At 47.4% G+C, this 16,713-nt stretch overlaps 1 protein-coding gene across 1 annotated transcript in view; it reads right to left on the bottom strand.

Annotated features, from left to right (window-relative positions):
• The window catches only part of C2CD2 (C2 calcium dependent domain containing 2), a 59,553-nt gene that overhangs the window by 17,028 nt on the left and 25,812 nt on the right, over nt 1-16,713 (bottom strand). The window contains exons 3-8 of the mRNA XM_007452874.1: nt 15,795-15,914; nt 12,669-12,773; nt 7,655-7,777; nt 4,421-4,541; nt 2,348-2,456; nt 192-256 (exon numbers count right to left, since the gene is read on the bottom strand). Of these exons, the coding sequence (XP_007452936.1) occupies nt 192-256; nt 2,348-2,456; nt 4,421-4,541; nt 7,655-7,777; nt 12,669-12,773; nt 15,795-15,914 (643 nt within the window). The remainder of the gene's footprint in view (nt 1-191; nt 257-2,347; nt 2,457-4,420; nt 4,542-7,654; nt 7,778-12,668; nt 12,774-15,794; nt 15,915-16,713) is intronic.

Here is a 16,713-nt window from a genome sequence, read left to right as displayed (position 1 = left end):
AAAATGTTTGACCTTGCGAATAACAGAATGGACTTCCAACCAGACATTCCCTTGGGAAGACCTGGAGTGGCTTAGGGGGAGGGGCCGAGGCTCTGCTGGGTCTCCCGCCCTCCCCACCCCAAGGCCCTGGTCAGGGCCGCTGGATGACCCTCCCAGAGAGCAGGGTCTCCGTCTGCCTGCTGACCACCCACCTTCTGAGGATTGCCCATCCTCTGAAATCTGCAGGTGCAACTCCCTCGACTTGGCATTCAACTCACTGTGGAAAGGAAGAAGAGACATGAATCCTTGAAAATGCTACACTACTTTCTTGAAATAGTATTTTTTTCCCTGATGATAGAAAGGAATGCAAATCACCATCAGTATTTAAGAAACAACAGAGATGTATAACCAAAATACAAAGATTATCTGCAACTTCACCATCCAGAAATACTTACTGTCAATATTTGGTGACTAGTCTCCTAGGGTAATCCAACGGGATTTTCTGAATGATGGTGAAACTGTTCTGTAGAGCTGCTATCAAATTCAGTGGCCACTAGCCACATACAGCTATTCAGAACTTGAAATGAGGCCAGTGAAAACTGAGGAGCTGGGTTTAATTTTGTTTACTTTTAATTAACTGAAATTTAAAGAGCTACATGTGGCTAGTAGGTACTGTATTGAAAGATATAGCCATATAATTGTCTGAAAACAAATATAGAACATTAACATACCTCTCTCCTCCTTTGTAACCTATTTTTTTCACTTAAGATATCATGGACATCTTTCCATGTCAATAACTACAGAGCAACATCCTTTTTAATAGGTGTCTAGTATTCCACTATCTGGCCTTAAGAGATTTTATTCAGCCAGTTCCTTAATAACCAACCCTTAATAATGGGTTATTTCCAATATTTTGTAATTATAAACAAGCTGAGATAAATATCCTCATACACAGATCTTTGCACACACTGTGTGATTATTTCCTTAGGAAAAGAGCAACTGCCAATCCAAAGGTACACGCATATAAGAGATTTTCTTTTTTTATACATATTGACACCTCCAGAATGATTATTCTAATATATACAGTATTTCCACTGGCTTTTCTCACTTCTTCTTTACCAACCTATAAGGCGAAAAACAATCTCTTTTGTTTAAGTTTGCATTACTTTAGCTATTACTGAGATTGAACATCTTTTCGGATGTTTCTAGCTATCTACAGCTCTTACTTTTGCTTCTCTAGTACAGAAATTTTGCCCAGTTATCTAAGAGAGTGCTCATATTTTCACTAATAATTTACAAAGGCTCTTTATATTATACATGGGACACCCTCTTCCATTACTTTTTCTAATTATTTATTGTTTATGCACCAGAAAGTGATTGATTTCTGTATTTTTGTACTCAGCTACTTTACTGAAATATTATTGATATTAGTTTTTATAATATTATTATTTCTACCCTACATTCATTGTTTCTAATAGTTTCGATTGATTTTCTGGAGTAGTCTAAATATGAAATAATATTATCTCCAAGTAATGATTAGTTTTGCCTCTCCCTTTCCACTACTTGTGTACTATTTCTTTTTCTTACCTAATTGCATTAACTAGTACGTCTAGAACAAAACAGGCGGTATCCTTCTCTTGACTTTAGTGTGACTGTTCCTACTACTTATCACTTACAGTGATTTTTTTTTTTAATCGTATGAAAAAAGTGACCATAAATCTTGTTCTAATTAAGTTTTAAAAATTAGAAATGGTTATTAAATGTCACTGAATATCTTTTGGGCATATAGAGAAATAATAAGTTTGTTTTTCTCCCTTGATCTAGTGACACAGTGGATTTCATTAATGGATCTCCTCACATTAAACCATCCTTGCATTTTTGGTATGAACTCAGTCGGTCTTGGTGTATTATTTTTAATGTGCTACTGGATTCTATTTGATAATACATTAGTCAGAATTCCTACGTCATAATTTGTAAGTGGTCTATAATTTTCCTTTTTTCCATTCTCTTTGTCAGATTTTGGTATCAATCAGAAGTTTCCTTCCATTCTGCTCTGGATGGTGTGTGTTTCTAAAGCAAATGGAAGGCCCAACAACGAGATCTCTCGTCACAGCAGGGCGTGGGTATGTAGGTGACGAGTGAATCGATACTAAGAGCTGCCTTCAAAAAGAAATCCATGTCTGACTTACAGTTTCCTCAGATGCTTCATATACTTCTTTTTAATTTTTTATATTTTCTTTTTTCCTCCCTCCCTCCCTCCCTTCCTCCCTCCCTCCCTCCCTTCTTTTGTATGAACAGTGCTGCAGAACGGTTTTAGAATTCGGCAGTCGAGTAGGTGTGGCCATGGAAACCCGGGCCCCTTACGCACAAGGTGAATTCTTCTTCCCAGGTGAGGGTGGTAGTGTTTTTCGAGAGGGTGCTGGAGAACTTCTGGATGGGATCATTCAGCTGAACTACGCACACTGGGTTAATGTTGCCTGTAATCAAACAGAGGGGCACCGTATTGACTTTTATTTTTGTTTTCTAGTTGCATTAAGACATTTTGCATCTAAAAGAAAGGCTGAGTTAAATGTCTGGTCTTGGCTCACTGGACCCGTGGCTCAGAGGGTCCAGTGTTCCTTTCATTTGCCATTTACAAACTCTCAAAGCACCTCATCTGGGGATACTCACTGGATGTCCACAGCCCCGGGCTGCCCCAAGTGCCCCTGTTCCACCCTCGGCTCTGACTGCGGGCACAGCTCTCTGGTGAGGGCCCTCCCTGGGGGCAACATTACTCCAGCAGAGATGTGGGCCTCACTTTGGACAAGACTAACAGCTTGGAAAAGGAAGGGCATCTGGGGTAACTGCTAAATTTGGGGATACCTCCCAGAGAACCCATTTCCCTCTTACAGAGATGTAGGTTTGTTTGTTTGTTTGTTTTGTGGTACGCGGGCCTCTCACTGTTGTGGCCTCTCCCGTCGCGGAGCACAGGCTCCGGACGCGCAGGCTCAGCAGCCACGGCTCACGGGCCCAGCCGCTTCGCGGCATGTCGGATCTTCCCAGACCAGGGCACGAACCCGTGTCCCCTGCATCAGCAGTTGGACTCTCAACCACTGCGCCACCAGGGAAGCCCAGATGTAGGTTTTTATACCTAACTCAGCTCAGTCAAAACTTTTTGAGGGACTTCCCTGGTGGCGCAGTGGTTGAGTCTGCCTGCCGATGCGGGGGCCACGGGTTCGTGCCCTCTGTCAAGGTGTGCACTGGGTTGGTTCCTTCTGAGGGCTGTGAGGGAGAATCTGATCTAGGTCTCTCATCCAGCTTGTGATAGCCTCAGGTGTTCCTTGGCTTGTAGGTGGTATTCTCTCTGTGTCTTCACATTGTCTTCCCTCTATATGTGTCTATCTCTGTATCCAAATTTCCCCTTTTTATAAGGACGCCAGTCATATTCGATTTGGGCTCATCCTAATGACCTCATCTCAACCTGATCATCCGCAAAGACCCTATTTCCAGGTGAGGTCACATTCACAGATAATGGGGTTTGGGCTTCAACATCTTTGGGGGGACAACATAATTCAACCTATAACGTGTGGTTAAATGTGAAGATGCTGGGACTTCCCTGGCGGTCATGGTTAAGACTCTGCACTTACACTGCAGGGGGCACGGGTTCGATCCCTGGTCAGGAAACTAAGATCCGGCACGCCAATTGGAAAAAAAAAAAAAAAAAAAAAAAAAATTCAACGGTAAAGGACTGGAATATGTTGGCCCTTTACCGTGTACCAGGTGGTGTTCGGTGTTCTACACGCATCTTACTAATCACCACAGTCACTTTCAAGGAGAGATTCTGACTCAGATGGGGACCTGCTGGCAGAGGTTAGAAATTGGGACCCCAACCTTGGCTGACTGGGTCCCGGGAGCCCCTCCCGGCTGCTAAGCGGCATGGCCTCGGGGGAGAGGTGTGAGTTACCAAAACACCACCCATACCCAGCTTCATTCACAGAGTTTCTACGTAGTTCAGTGCGTTCTACCTGCACTTCTGGAACGGGAGGAAACTCCCCACAGATAAACGTAAGTAACCCCAATGTTCTCAGACAATACAAAGAACTCATCGCTACTCTTAGCAAAAACCACACCACAGTGGAAAGATGTGTCCAGTCCCAGGCTACTCTGCATCCGCGGTCTCAGCACTGACTCAGAATCACCGAAAAGGAATCACCCATTCTGCAATGTTTCTGTCTTGTCTCCATAGCAGTCTCTCTGGGCAACACAGGGTTCCCGGTGGGCCCAAAGCCTTCCGGACACCCATAATCCCCCCATGTGGCACCCCCCTTCCACAGGAGGAAGCAAAGGCCACGGACAACCCACAAGGCACCTCCTCCCCTCTGCTCACACTGCAGACGGTCACATCCACAGCCAGCCGGGTGCCCTGCCCTCACCTGGGTGCCCCTGCCGCGCCATCACCCACCTGAAGCACCAGGATGGCTCAGCAGCGAGGCTCGAATATTCTTCACCAATAGTTTGAGCTCATGAGCCCTTGGAGGTTTGGGGGGGCAGGATTCCTGAGTAGATGGAGTGCACTGCAGATGCTGCAGAAAGGCAGACAAAGAACGGGGAGCCATGGGAAAGAGGCGGTGGCCGCTGGACACCTGTTACACGGAAGGAATCTTCAAGAAAACCTTCAGAGGGAGCCTGGCCCCCAGGCCTGCTCTGTAACAACTGGGGAGGGAGGGTACCAGTCACCCACAGCTGCTTTCCCTCCTTGGGAGCCTTGTACATCCCACAGAAAGCAAGCGAGGGAGTTAAGCATTCACCCAGAGAGGACTCCCCTGAATCTCACTGTGGGTGGAGATGGGGCCACGCGTGACCCAGGGCAGGAGCTTGAGACAGAGTGGGGCGCCCTCCCTGGGATGCAGGGGCCCACTGCCCACTAGCACTAAGTATGACACCAGCCAGAACACTGGCTACTTTCCACCTCCTGGCAGACCTGCCATCCACGTGGGGAGGATCTAAGTGTCATCCAGGTGCCATGCTAGGGACAAAGCAGAGGCAGGTACCCTTTGAGCCTGCTTCATCACCATATCCTCAAATGGGCATCAAGGTGTTTCCAACAGAGAGCCTCCCCAAGCTTGTGGGACCTCACCTTCAGACCATCCTTTCTCAAGCTAGCTTCCACCTCCCACTCATGGCTACGAGTGTTATTTACAAGGGGCTCCTTAGGTACAAACATTTGGGAATCCTGGGAAAGCTTCTCAGAGACATCACAGGCCTCTGCACAGCGAGAGCCTCCCAGGGAGGGATCCTAAGAGCTAATTTGACCTCAGAGTGCTTTTGTGGCGGGGGGGGATGGGATGCTTACTAACATCTCAAGCGACTGTAGTGTTCTTTAGGTCACGACCTAGAAAACATGATTCTGAGCCAGGGCATGGCCTTGCCCACTGTGAGCTGCAGGTGCTGGGAGGCCAAGAGGTAATCACAGAATTCCTCAAGACCCAGGTCCCTGAGCACTGAGGACACAGCAGCCCACATGTCTGGGGTGGAGATGCAATGTTTTCTCAATTGTGTATGCGTGATGGCTAATCTTATGTGTTGGCCTGACTGGACCGTGGGGTGCCCAGGCATGTGGTCAGATGTGATTCTGGGTATGTCTGCGAGGAGGTTTCTGCCTGAGATTTACATTTAGATCAACAGACCGTGTAAAGCAGATTGCCTTCCCCACTGCAGTGGGCCTCGTCCAATCAGGTGAAGGCCTGAATAGAACAAAGGGCTGACTCTCCCTCAGATAAGAGGGAATTCCTCAGGCCTGACTGCCTTAGAGCTGGGATATCCATTTTTCCCTGTCTTTGGACTTGAGTGGAAACATCAGCTCTCCTGGGTCCCAGCCTGCTGGCTTCTCCTGCAACTCTTGGGGCTTGTCAGCCTCTGGCATGAGCCAACTCCCTAGAATAAGTCTCCTTATATATATAAATATATATATTTTATACAGAAATATATACTTGGCTCATGCAGTTATGGAGGCTATTTTATACACACACACACACACACACACACACACACACACATCCATTGGTTCTGTTTCTCTAGAGAACCCTAATATAATATGCATGTTATTTTGATACATACACTCTACAAATTTATTTAAAAGCATTATTGAATTTATCGTAGTCCTGGTCCCTTTATTTTCTGAATCAGTGTATTCTAAAAATGCAGTACTATTTTGTGAAGTTTCTCAAATTTTAACATTAAAAATGTATAGTCATATTCAAAACAGGCAGCTCTGATTTGAACTAAGCCACCAGGATAGAATTACTGAAAGAGAGAACAGCCAAGCCTCTGCTCTCGCCTCTGGGAAGCCTGGCCTGAGCCCCCATCTCTGGGCCGAGCCCCACCTGGCGGCACAGCCCTGGGAAACATGCGCGCGCGCCCACAAACCCCTCCCTCTGCTCATCTGCTTCCTCAGCTGCATCAGGTTTCTCATGTTCTGATAACCTTCAACACTCAGAGCGAACCACAGAGCACTGTGATCCCCTGATATCTGTGCAGTGATCTGTGCAGTGAATCAAAGAGATTTTGTCTCCAGGCTCTACACATGCACAGTGGTGATGCCCTAACAGGAACCAGAGACCAAGAGCCTGCATCAAAAAATCATATTAAAAGTTATATTTTAGGGACTTCCCTGGCTGTCCAGTGGTTAAGACTTCGCCTTCCAAGGCAGAGGGTGAGGGTTCGATCCCTGGTCAGGGAGCTAAGATCCTACATGCCTCGTGGCCAAAAACCCAAAACATAAAAAACAGAAGCTATACTGTAATAAATTCAATAAAGACTTAAAAAAAAAAAAAGTTATACTTTCACACTGACTTCACCACCCACTACATAATAACAGTGGATATTCTGCCATGCCACATAAAAATACTGGAAAGACATAGGAAAAATAACTTTAGGGACTGTAAATGTATGTTTTGCATAGTCATCACGAAAAGATCTTCTCATGATTGGGAGAATTAATTGACCTCAAGCCAAGGTTTTTAGATGTGTCGCCAAAAGAGATGTGCGGGACCAAGCCCAGGGAGGCTGTCCTGGACGAATGCCCTGGACGTGAATTTAGCCAGAGAATTGGCACCTAATTGGGCGGTGGGGAGGGCCCTGGCATGGGGAGGGGGGTCGTCAGCAGGGGAAGGACCCCACAGAGGAGATGGCCTCATGTGTCCACACTGCCTGAGGGCGACAGACCCCCGAGAGGCAGTGTGCACGGAGGCTGTCCCCGACCTGGGCTAAAAGTCTGTGGGTCCAGTGCGCTCACTCTGCCTGCCTCGGGGCAGTTCCCAGGTACCTCGGTTCTGGGAGGGTGCGATCCCAGACAACGGGCTCTGGGGGCACAGCGAAAAGTCAAGTTCTGGTTCCTAAACAGAGAGGATCTGGGCTACTTAGGCTTGGACTCTGCTGAGCGGGCCGGACACCTCTTCCTTTCCTCCCGTGGGGCTTCGGAACCCTGTGCCCTGAACTCAGAGCTTTGCCCCAGACCGTGGTCATCGCCCACCAGCAAGTGACCGTGCAATCTCGCTCTACCGCGGGGGGGCGGTGGGCAGAGGCAAGGTGCAGGGGTGGGGGGCGAGCGTGGGAAATGCACACAAATTCTCCAGGCGGGTGGACCACGGTCCTTCAGGGGGTCATGAAGCACCCACAACCCAGTGAACTGGTTTACCTGAACTCCCCTCACATCCGTAGGCTTTGTGCTCAGAACTGCTGATGGGGACGCAGAGCTAACCAGTTGCTTCACAATATCCTTGAGACTTTCAGAGACTGCATCTGCCCCAACCGCCTGGTCCTGCCGAAAGAGGAGGGAGTCACCAAACCATCTCGTAACCAGGCACGAGTACAAGTGGGCAAGCAAATGCATGGCTCTCCAGATGTCCCTGGGACAAAACAGACTTGGGGTCACCAGGGCTCCAGGAGATCAGACTAGGACAGTGAGACGCTTACTCACTCTTATCTTTGCCGATCTCAGAAGTCATGCATCCTCGTTTTTTTTCGTTGTTGTTGTTTTTTTTTTGGCGGTACGCGGGTCTCTCACTGTCGCGGCCTCTCCCGCTGCGGAGCACGGGCTCCGGACGCGCAGGCTCAGCGGCCATGGCTCACGGGCCCAGCCGCTCCGCGGCATGTGGGATCTTCCCAGACCGGGGCACGAACCTGCCGTCCCCTGCATCGGCAGGTGGACTCTCAACCACTGGGCCACCAGGGAAGCCCCATCCTCCTTGTTTTTAAAAGTTAAAGATAAGACATGTGCAACATAGACATGTGTTAACATTTCTGTGTATATCTTTTCAGTCCTTTCCTGTAAACATACAGGCACATGTTTTTTCTTTCTTGCCTGATGTTTGATTTTTTTTTTTTTTTTTTAATTAAAAGGTAGTCAAGGGACTTCCCTGGTGGTCTGGTGGTTACAACGTCACCTTCCAATGCAGGAGTTGCAGGTTCAATCCCTGGATGGGGAGCTAAGATCCCACATGCTTTGCGGCCAAAAAAAAAAAACAAAACAAAACATAAAAGCAGAAGCGATAATGTAACAAATTCAATAAAGACTTTAAAAATGGCCCACATCAAAAATAAATAAGGAGAAAAAAAAATAAATGGTATTCAAGTAAATGGAAAGGCTCAATAAACATGAAGACAAGCTTCTAGAGGAATAACACAGCAGGATGACTTGCATCACCAGATGTCAAGCTCTGTAAGGCTACAATAATTAATACCCAACAGAAACGCGCTCACGTGTCCTAGAATGTTCAGAGCACCACTATTCATAATGACCCCAAACTGGAAACTACCTAAGTATCCATCAATATCTGAACAGATACACAAGTTATGGTGCAGTCACACAATGGAACACCACAGGGCGAAGAGCACAAACAATGTACAAGCACACACAAAGACACAGATGAATCTCACAGACATAATGTTAAGTGAAAGAAACCAAACTCAGAAAAACACATACGTAGTACTGCATGATTCCTTTCTTTAAAGTACCAAAACAAGCAAAACTAAGCTAATGCTGTTTGTGGGCAGAATTCTAAGATGACCCTCAACGAGTCATGTTCTGCATCATCCCCTTGCCTCGAGGGCAGGTGGCGCCCGTGACTTGCTTCCAGCCAATGGAATACGGCAAAGTGATGTGATGGCCAAAGGTTATGTTATATACAACTCCCTCTTAGCAAACCAGAGCAAGAGATTCTCCTCCTAACCTTGAAGAAGTCTGCTTCCACGTGTGAGGGGGCCACATGGCACAGAACTGCAGGGCTTCAAGGAGCTGAGAGCAGCCCCAGCCCACAGCCATCAAGGAACTGAGAACCTCAGTCCTACAACCGCAAGGAACCGAGTTTTGCCAACAACCATAGGAGACTGGAAGAGGATCCCGAGCTCTAGGAAGGGCAGTCAGCCCAGACCATGATGACAGCCCATGAGACCCCGAGCAGGGGACCCAGTTAAGCCTGGACTGACTGACAGATACTATGAGGTAAATGTGTGTTGTTTCAGGCTGCTGGGTTTGAGGTAATTATTAGTTGCAAGCATAGATGACTCATACATGTTAGAAGTCAGGAGCATGGTTACCCTTTGTAGGGGCTGCAGGTAGTGAGTGGAAGCGGGTAGAGGGGGTTTTCTGGGGAGCTGACCCTGCTCTGTTTGTTGAGCTGGGTGCTGGGTACTCATGAATGGTCAGTGTGTGAAAGCTTCAGTGAGCTGCGTGCTTATAATATATGCACTTTTCTGCATATCTTATCTCTCATTTTTTAAGCAAGGAGGATCTATTTTTTAAAATCTCAGTTAAAAGCCTTGTTTAAATATAATAGCTTTTGTTTTGAACTCTTAAAAGCTAGATCTGGCTGGACACTTGCTAAAAGAAAATGTCAAACCCTGCCAGCTCTGCTGGCATCCACGCCATCATTCTGTGGTCTCAGGAGAGCAGCTGCAGTGTGGTGAGTGCCGATGCTCAGCCACGCTGGCCATGATTCTGGCTCTGCCATTGACGGCTCCAGGGCCCTGTGTCCCTCGTCACCTCTGGTGTAAATGTCCCCACTGTGGGGCTCCAGCCCCCCCTGCGCAGGGGGATGGACACTGGCAGGACTTGATTTCCACCAGGACCACAGACCTATTGAAAAATCTTCCAACTTGCGGGGCTGGAAGTGATTTCAGAAATTGGTCTGTGGTGTCCCAAGGACAACCAGCTGGCCAGGCCTTGTTACAGCAAACTTAGGCCAAATCTGCCATTTATTGAAAATCTACTCTCTGCCAGGAACTCTAAACTAATAATAATCAAAATGGCTCACACTTATGTCACTCTTAGGATGTGTCAGGCTCGATGCTACGCATTTACACATATTAACTAGTTCAATCCCCACAACCACGTTGAAAATCATCACCCCCATTTTACAGACGAGGAAACCGAGGCACAGAGAATTTAATTAGCATGTGTGGGGCCTCGCAGCTCATAAGTGGCAGAGCTGAGAGTTAAGCCCAGGCACTAAGGCTCCAGGGTCTGCACTGAGAACCGCTCCACCATCATCTTTCTCTTATTGCAATAGGTTCTTGATACCCTTATTTTTAAACTGAGGTGAATTCACTTAACATAAATGTAACCATTTTAAGGTATGTGCATTTCAGTGGTGTTTAGTACATACATACACGGTGTTGTAAAACTGTCACCTCTATCTAGTTCCAAAATATTTCCATCACCTCCAAAGTAAACCCTTTGACATGAGCAGTCACTCCCCAATCCTCCCCCCGACAGCCCCTGACAGCCGCTAATCTGCCTTTTGCATCTTCATGGATTTGTGTATGCTGGGTATTTCATAGAAATGGGATCATATGACATGGTCATTTATGTCTGGCTTCTTTCACTGAGCACAATGTTTTCAAGGTTCATTCATAATCTAGCACATATTACTACTCTAATCTTTTTAATGACTGAATAATAGTCCATTGTATGGATGTACTGTACTTGGTTTATCTATCTTTTTCAACCCGCACATTTCTCCTCACTTTACAGAGGAGGAAACCAAGGGGGAAAGATGGGTTCTGGGGTGCTCAGAGACCATCACATTTTAGATCCACAGAGAAGCTGACTTGGGGACCTTCCTTTAGGGCTGTCCCCCTGCCCCCATGCCATCTCAACCACCGGGGGCCCAAGGGGTTACTAAGCCCACAGGACCCAGCTCCAAGGGGCTGTTTAATCCCACAGGATTGCTTCACTGGGAAAGCCACGCTTCTCGTTAATATGGGGAGCCCATGGTTGGCAGAGAAACGTACAGGGCCTTGTGGGGAGCAAGGTGTGAAGAGTGCGCACAGCATGCCACTGAGTGGGTGAGAATATGGGGGAATCAGGTCCGTTTTGCAACAAGAAACCTAGGATGGGTAAACGAAAACGAAAGAAACAAGCGAGCAGAGAGCAGGGCATGGACGGGGTGGAGGGGAGGGGAATGGAGACGGGACTTTTGCACACAACAGTTCATGTAATTCTGACTTTTGAACTATGTTAATATTCTGCGCGTGCAAAAACCACGTAAATCAACAAAGATGGGGGACAAAGCCTGAAACGGTACTAAGAGAAGCAAATGCTGACATCTGCTTACATGAACTCACATCAAGTTGGTAACATAACCACGCAGAGGAAAACACTTAATTTGACCAGTTTTGGAACACAGAACTCAGTACCCCCTCGGCGGGATACACTCTGCTATGAAGACCAGCAGAGCAATCCTGACCTTCGGAAGTTTGATGTCAGAGGTGGCAGGGGAGCCGTTTACAGAACCGTTCTGTGTGTACTGTAGGCCTGAAAAAGCAGTGCCAGGTGGGGGAAAGCAGATGCAAACGTGGGCGGGAAGGAGAAAAAGAAAATAAAGCAGCGACTAGGGAAACACTTAACACGCGTACTTTGTACAACTAAACGGTCAGGCCAACAATTTCACTTCTGACGTACGCAAGGGAAAAGAATTACAATTCAAACTTCTTAGTCTTAAAACAAACTGCCTACACCTATATCAAGGCACAAACAGTTATACTATTTATGGACAAATTATTAAATTTTGCACAATCCCTCCAGCAACTGAAAGTGACAGCACCCATGTGACTCGGCAGGCCCCTCCTTCTCCCAAATTCACTTCCTCACACCCCCAGGACCACAGGAAGCGGGGAGATCACCTTCAGACTTGAGACACAGCTTTGCAAAAGCTGTGCGGAGAAAGGAGGTGGTGGTCTTGGAAGCCAGGCTTTGGACTCAGGCTGAGCTGTAGGTGAGTCGAGTGCCCTCACAGTGAAGGAAAGCATCTGAGGGTCAGGTGTGATAGAACCGTGAGGAAAACCTAGGTTCCATCACTGCCATGGTTTTCAACCATTGCACACAAGTGCTGCACACAAGTGCTTTAAAAAATCCCTGGTCCAATTAAACCTGCCTGGGGGACAGGGCAGGCTTCAGGATTTTTAAAAGCTGCCAGGTGACTGCAGGTGCAGCCCAGGTGAGAGCTGGCATTAAATCCACGGAAGCCCCTCCCCACCTCCCCTACCCCCCACCCTGCCCACCAACACTGCCCCATCACTGCCCTGTGCATTCCCCGGGATCACACATCAGACACGCATTAACCAGAGGCCCCGTCTCCCAGAGCAGGTGGTCATAATGTGCCATGTTTGCACGTACACGAGGGAGGAATCACAAAAACTCACGGACTGACCTCCCCCGGTGCTTTGGGCTGGACCGTAATGGCCATCTCCGGCGCGCTGATGAAGGACCACTTGATCCGAATGTCTTCTCTCTTCTCCTTCATGTGGAGCTCCAGCTATTAAAGGAAAAAAAAAAAAAAAAAAGGTTATTGGAGGACTGCTCTCTTCACTGGAGCCTCAAAATGTGTCTGTGTGTTCATTTGTTTTCTTAGACTGTTATTTATCGCCTCCTTGGCATACTGTGTGCTTTCAAAATGGAAAGGAGGGTCCCAAATCCCCTGACCTCCCTTTCCCCGTTGTGTAGCCCATCCCGCCCTCCCCGGCGCCTTCCTCTGCCTCAGCCTGTCACTTGGAGAGGAACGTCAGGGTCGGGGCTAAAGGCCAGGTGCCATGAAAACCCTGCAGCCTCTTGATAACCAACCCTCTGCCTTGCAGCTCTCTTCTGAGAGCATCACCAAGGCATAATGGAGCTGGAGGGACAAAGAGAAGGGAGCCGGACGCCTTGTCCAGCCCCACATGCTGACACAGCCCCCGAAGGTTGTGTACAGAGCCGTCAGCATTCTTATCCTCTCTTGCCAGGGCCACTACACGACCTCCACTCGGACTCTGATCTCTCCCGATGCCCCTTCTGGCCCTACCCATCTGTTGTGGTAGAATAACGCCTGCCCCCCCAAAGATGTCCACACCCCAATCCTTGGAACCTCTGGATATATTACCTCACATGGCAAAAGGGACTCTACAGATGTGATTAGGGTAAGGACCTTGGGGTGTGGTGGCAACCCTGAATTAACCCAGTGATCCCTGGGGAAGCACAGGAGCCCTTAAAAATGGAAGAGGAAGACAGACGAGCATGCCAGGGAGATGTGACTGGAAGACAGAGAAGGATGCCAGGAACCCAGGAATGAGGTTGCCTCTCGAACCTGGGACCTTGCCCTTAGCTGACAGCCAGCAAGGAATTCGACCCGCAGTCCTGCAACCATAAGCAGCGGAATCCTGCTGATGACGGGTAAGCAAGGAAACAGATTCTCCCCCAAGAGCTTCCAGAAAGGAAGGCAGCCCACCAACACCAGGATTTTAGCCTGTGTTGGACATCAGACCTCCAGAATGGTGACATGATAAATGTGTGCTGTTTTCAGCTAAGATTATGGTGATTTGTTTCAGCAGCTATAGCAAACTAATACGCCATCCTTCCTCCTTCAGCTGAAGACTCATTCTAAAGCCAAAATCTTGACCCTTCCCACCTCCATGCCTCCGCCCCACCACCCAGGGAAAGGGAAGGAGAGAATGGCTTTAGACTTGTTTTCTCAGTACTCAGTACTCTCCCTCACATTAGCAACTAGCATGAGGTAAGAGAAATGATGCTTCCCTTGCCCTATAATTCTGGGTGACTCTCGCAAAAGTGCCCTTTAGGTCTTCCCTGGTGGCGCAGTGGTTGGGAGTCCGCCTGCCGACGCAGGGGACACAGGTTCGTGCCCCGGTCCGGGAGGATCCCACATGCCGCGGAGCGGCTGGGCCCATGAGCCATGGCCGCTGAGCCTGCGCGTCCGGAGCCTGTGCTCCGCAACGGGAGAGGCCACAACAGTGAGAGGCCCGCGTACCGCAAAAAAAAAAAAAAAAAGTGCACTTTAATTTCATTGCCACAGTCCCTGAGTCGTTCCCACCGGGTCGGGGAGAGGGGTTAGCCGCTCGTCTCTATGCATCTTTTATCTGAAGAACGGCAGAGGACAGGATGCCTCCTGCCATGAGCATTAATAATTCACCAACCTCTAGCAGCTGCCCCTGCTCTGAGAGGTAATCCACAGGCTGCTTTTAAACTATGGTAAGAGATCAAAGATACAATTGTGTTACCTGTATCTGAGCTGCCGAAAATGGCACATAAACAGCATCTCAGAAACTATGTTTCCTTGCTGAATGTTTGTGGTCCTTCCTGCACTCACCCCATCCTGAAACGTGTGTCATGTTGGGTACGTGTGTCCCAGACTTTAAAATAATCTTCTAATCACATTGTCCAAAAAACTAGGTGGGGAGCAGCAGGGCTTTAACATCTGACAAGTCCACGAGGTCAACTTAATCTCTTCGACTCTCGGAAAGGGAGCGTTACCAGGGTAGGGCTGGGGAGGCTGGGTTTCAGAGAAAAGCCATTTAGGGAGCCAGAAATTTTTGTTTGCTCTGGTTGTTTAAACCCATGTCTTTTAAGCAAAGCAAATGGAATATAATCTTCCCTTGTGGTTGAGAACCCTGAATGATTTGTGCTCGTCTCCCAAATTAGCAGTCAAGCACAAGGACAGAGGAGAGGGAACGGCTTGAATCAGCAGTGACCCCCGAAGCAGACCCAGAAATTCACAATTTTTACACACCGGCTAAACAAGAGCTTCAGTGAACTTCTGCTTCTGTGTGTGTGACATGCACAGCTATCTGATGGTTGAGGCATCTAGAAGTTTCACTAATAAGTCTATTATAATTATTACATATGTTTCTATTTATAATTGCTTTATGTATAATTAATGTTATATATACAATATATAAATATATCAATCATAAAAGTTATAATTATGTAAGTCTAATATAATTATTATAATAATGTCTATTACCCCAAAAATAATGGTAGTACTCATCCTTTAACATATAAAAATAATAAGGGGCCTTTTAAAGCTGACTTGTCAAACACTAAAAGGAGGAATGCCAAGTCCAGCCCCTAAGCTGTTTTCCAAGCTGCGGGAGACTTCTGAGGTCTAGTACTTGATCCTGAAATAGAACCACCTGCCTTCTCTCAGATGCCATTTTCCTTAATCTAACAGTCGACACACCCTTGATATGCTTCAGTGCCTTGAAAAATACCATATCTCCCGTATTTGATGGATGGGAAACTCTGAATTCGTTATATGTATGTATATATACGTGTCTGTGTATATACATACCTATGTGTGTATATATGTGTGTGTATATACATACACCTATTTCACGCACACTTTATTTCCTACAGAGACAATATAATATGGAAGGTGACAGCTCGAAACTTATGAAATGAACAGTAATCAATGAAAACAGGAGCATGCACGTCTGTGATCGCACCCCTCTCACCCTGCAGGTTTATGAGAACTGTGTTCCTAGGACTCGCTCAGTCTCCCCAACTTTACCTGCAGATGAAGCGGGGAGAGCCGCACACTGTAGAGCGGGCGCCCCGTGTCCTCGGACGAGGGTAGCCCCACGCTGACCAGGAACTGGATGGTCTCGCCCACCACGTGACAAAACACCACCTAGAGAAGGGGCCATAAAACGACGGTACTTTACGCAAGAGAGAGGAGAGCTTGCACCTTACCCACCTTCATTTCACTGAACAAAATAATCTGGACTCTATAAATTAACAAGGACAAGAATTCAGAGTTTCAAATATGGATGAATATCCAGATTCACACCTTTTCCATTAGGCAGTAATTTGAAAACTAGAAACAGTATTTCAGATCTTTTCTTCCTGGTGGATTCCTGGGAGCTAACTCTGGCTTTGCCCAAATCTAGTTAGGCTCTTTCTACTCATAAAGATCTTTTTCTTTAAACATGGCTTTGTTCTATTTCTCCACGTGGCCGATTTTAAATTGCCCAGACAGTTCCACATTCACGTGGAGTGAACGCCATTTAGCCACCGTCTCTCACTAAAAATGGGCCTTAAAAAGAAAACTTCTTATGGATGTTACAAGGAAAAAATAAAAAACGTACCCAGAACGCAAGAGATTGTTTCTATTTAAATAAATTTTAACCTATTGTGGTTTTCAAAGATGCAGGGATAATTCAAAGAACGAATGAAATATTAAACAGTTACAAAATGATATAGCCTTAACAAAAGCAGAATTATTAAACGAGCTCAGGGCTTCCCTGGTGGCACAGTGGTTGGGAGTCTGCCTGCCGATGCAGGGGACGCGGGTTCGTGCCCCGGTCCGGGAGGATCCCACGTGCCGCGGAGCGGCTGGGCCCGTGAGCCACGGCCGCTGAGCCTGCGCGTCCGGAGCCTGTGCTCCGCAACGGGAGAGGCCACAACAGTGAGAGGCCCGCGTACCGCAA

This window comes from Lipotes vexillifer, unplaced genomic scaffold, assembly GCF_000442215.2.
Source record: "Lipotes vexillifer unplaced genomic scaffold, Lipotes_vexillifer_v1.1 scaffold478, whole genome shotgun sequence".
NCBI classification, from domain to species: domain Eukaryota; kingdom Metazoa; phylum Chordata; class Mammalia; order Artiodactyla; family Lipotidae; genus Lipotes; species Lipotes vexillifer.
This window is presented reverse-complemented; position numbering and strand designations above follow the sequence as displayed.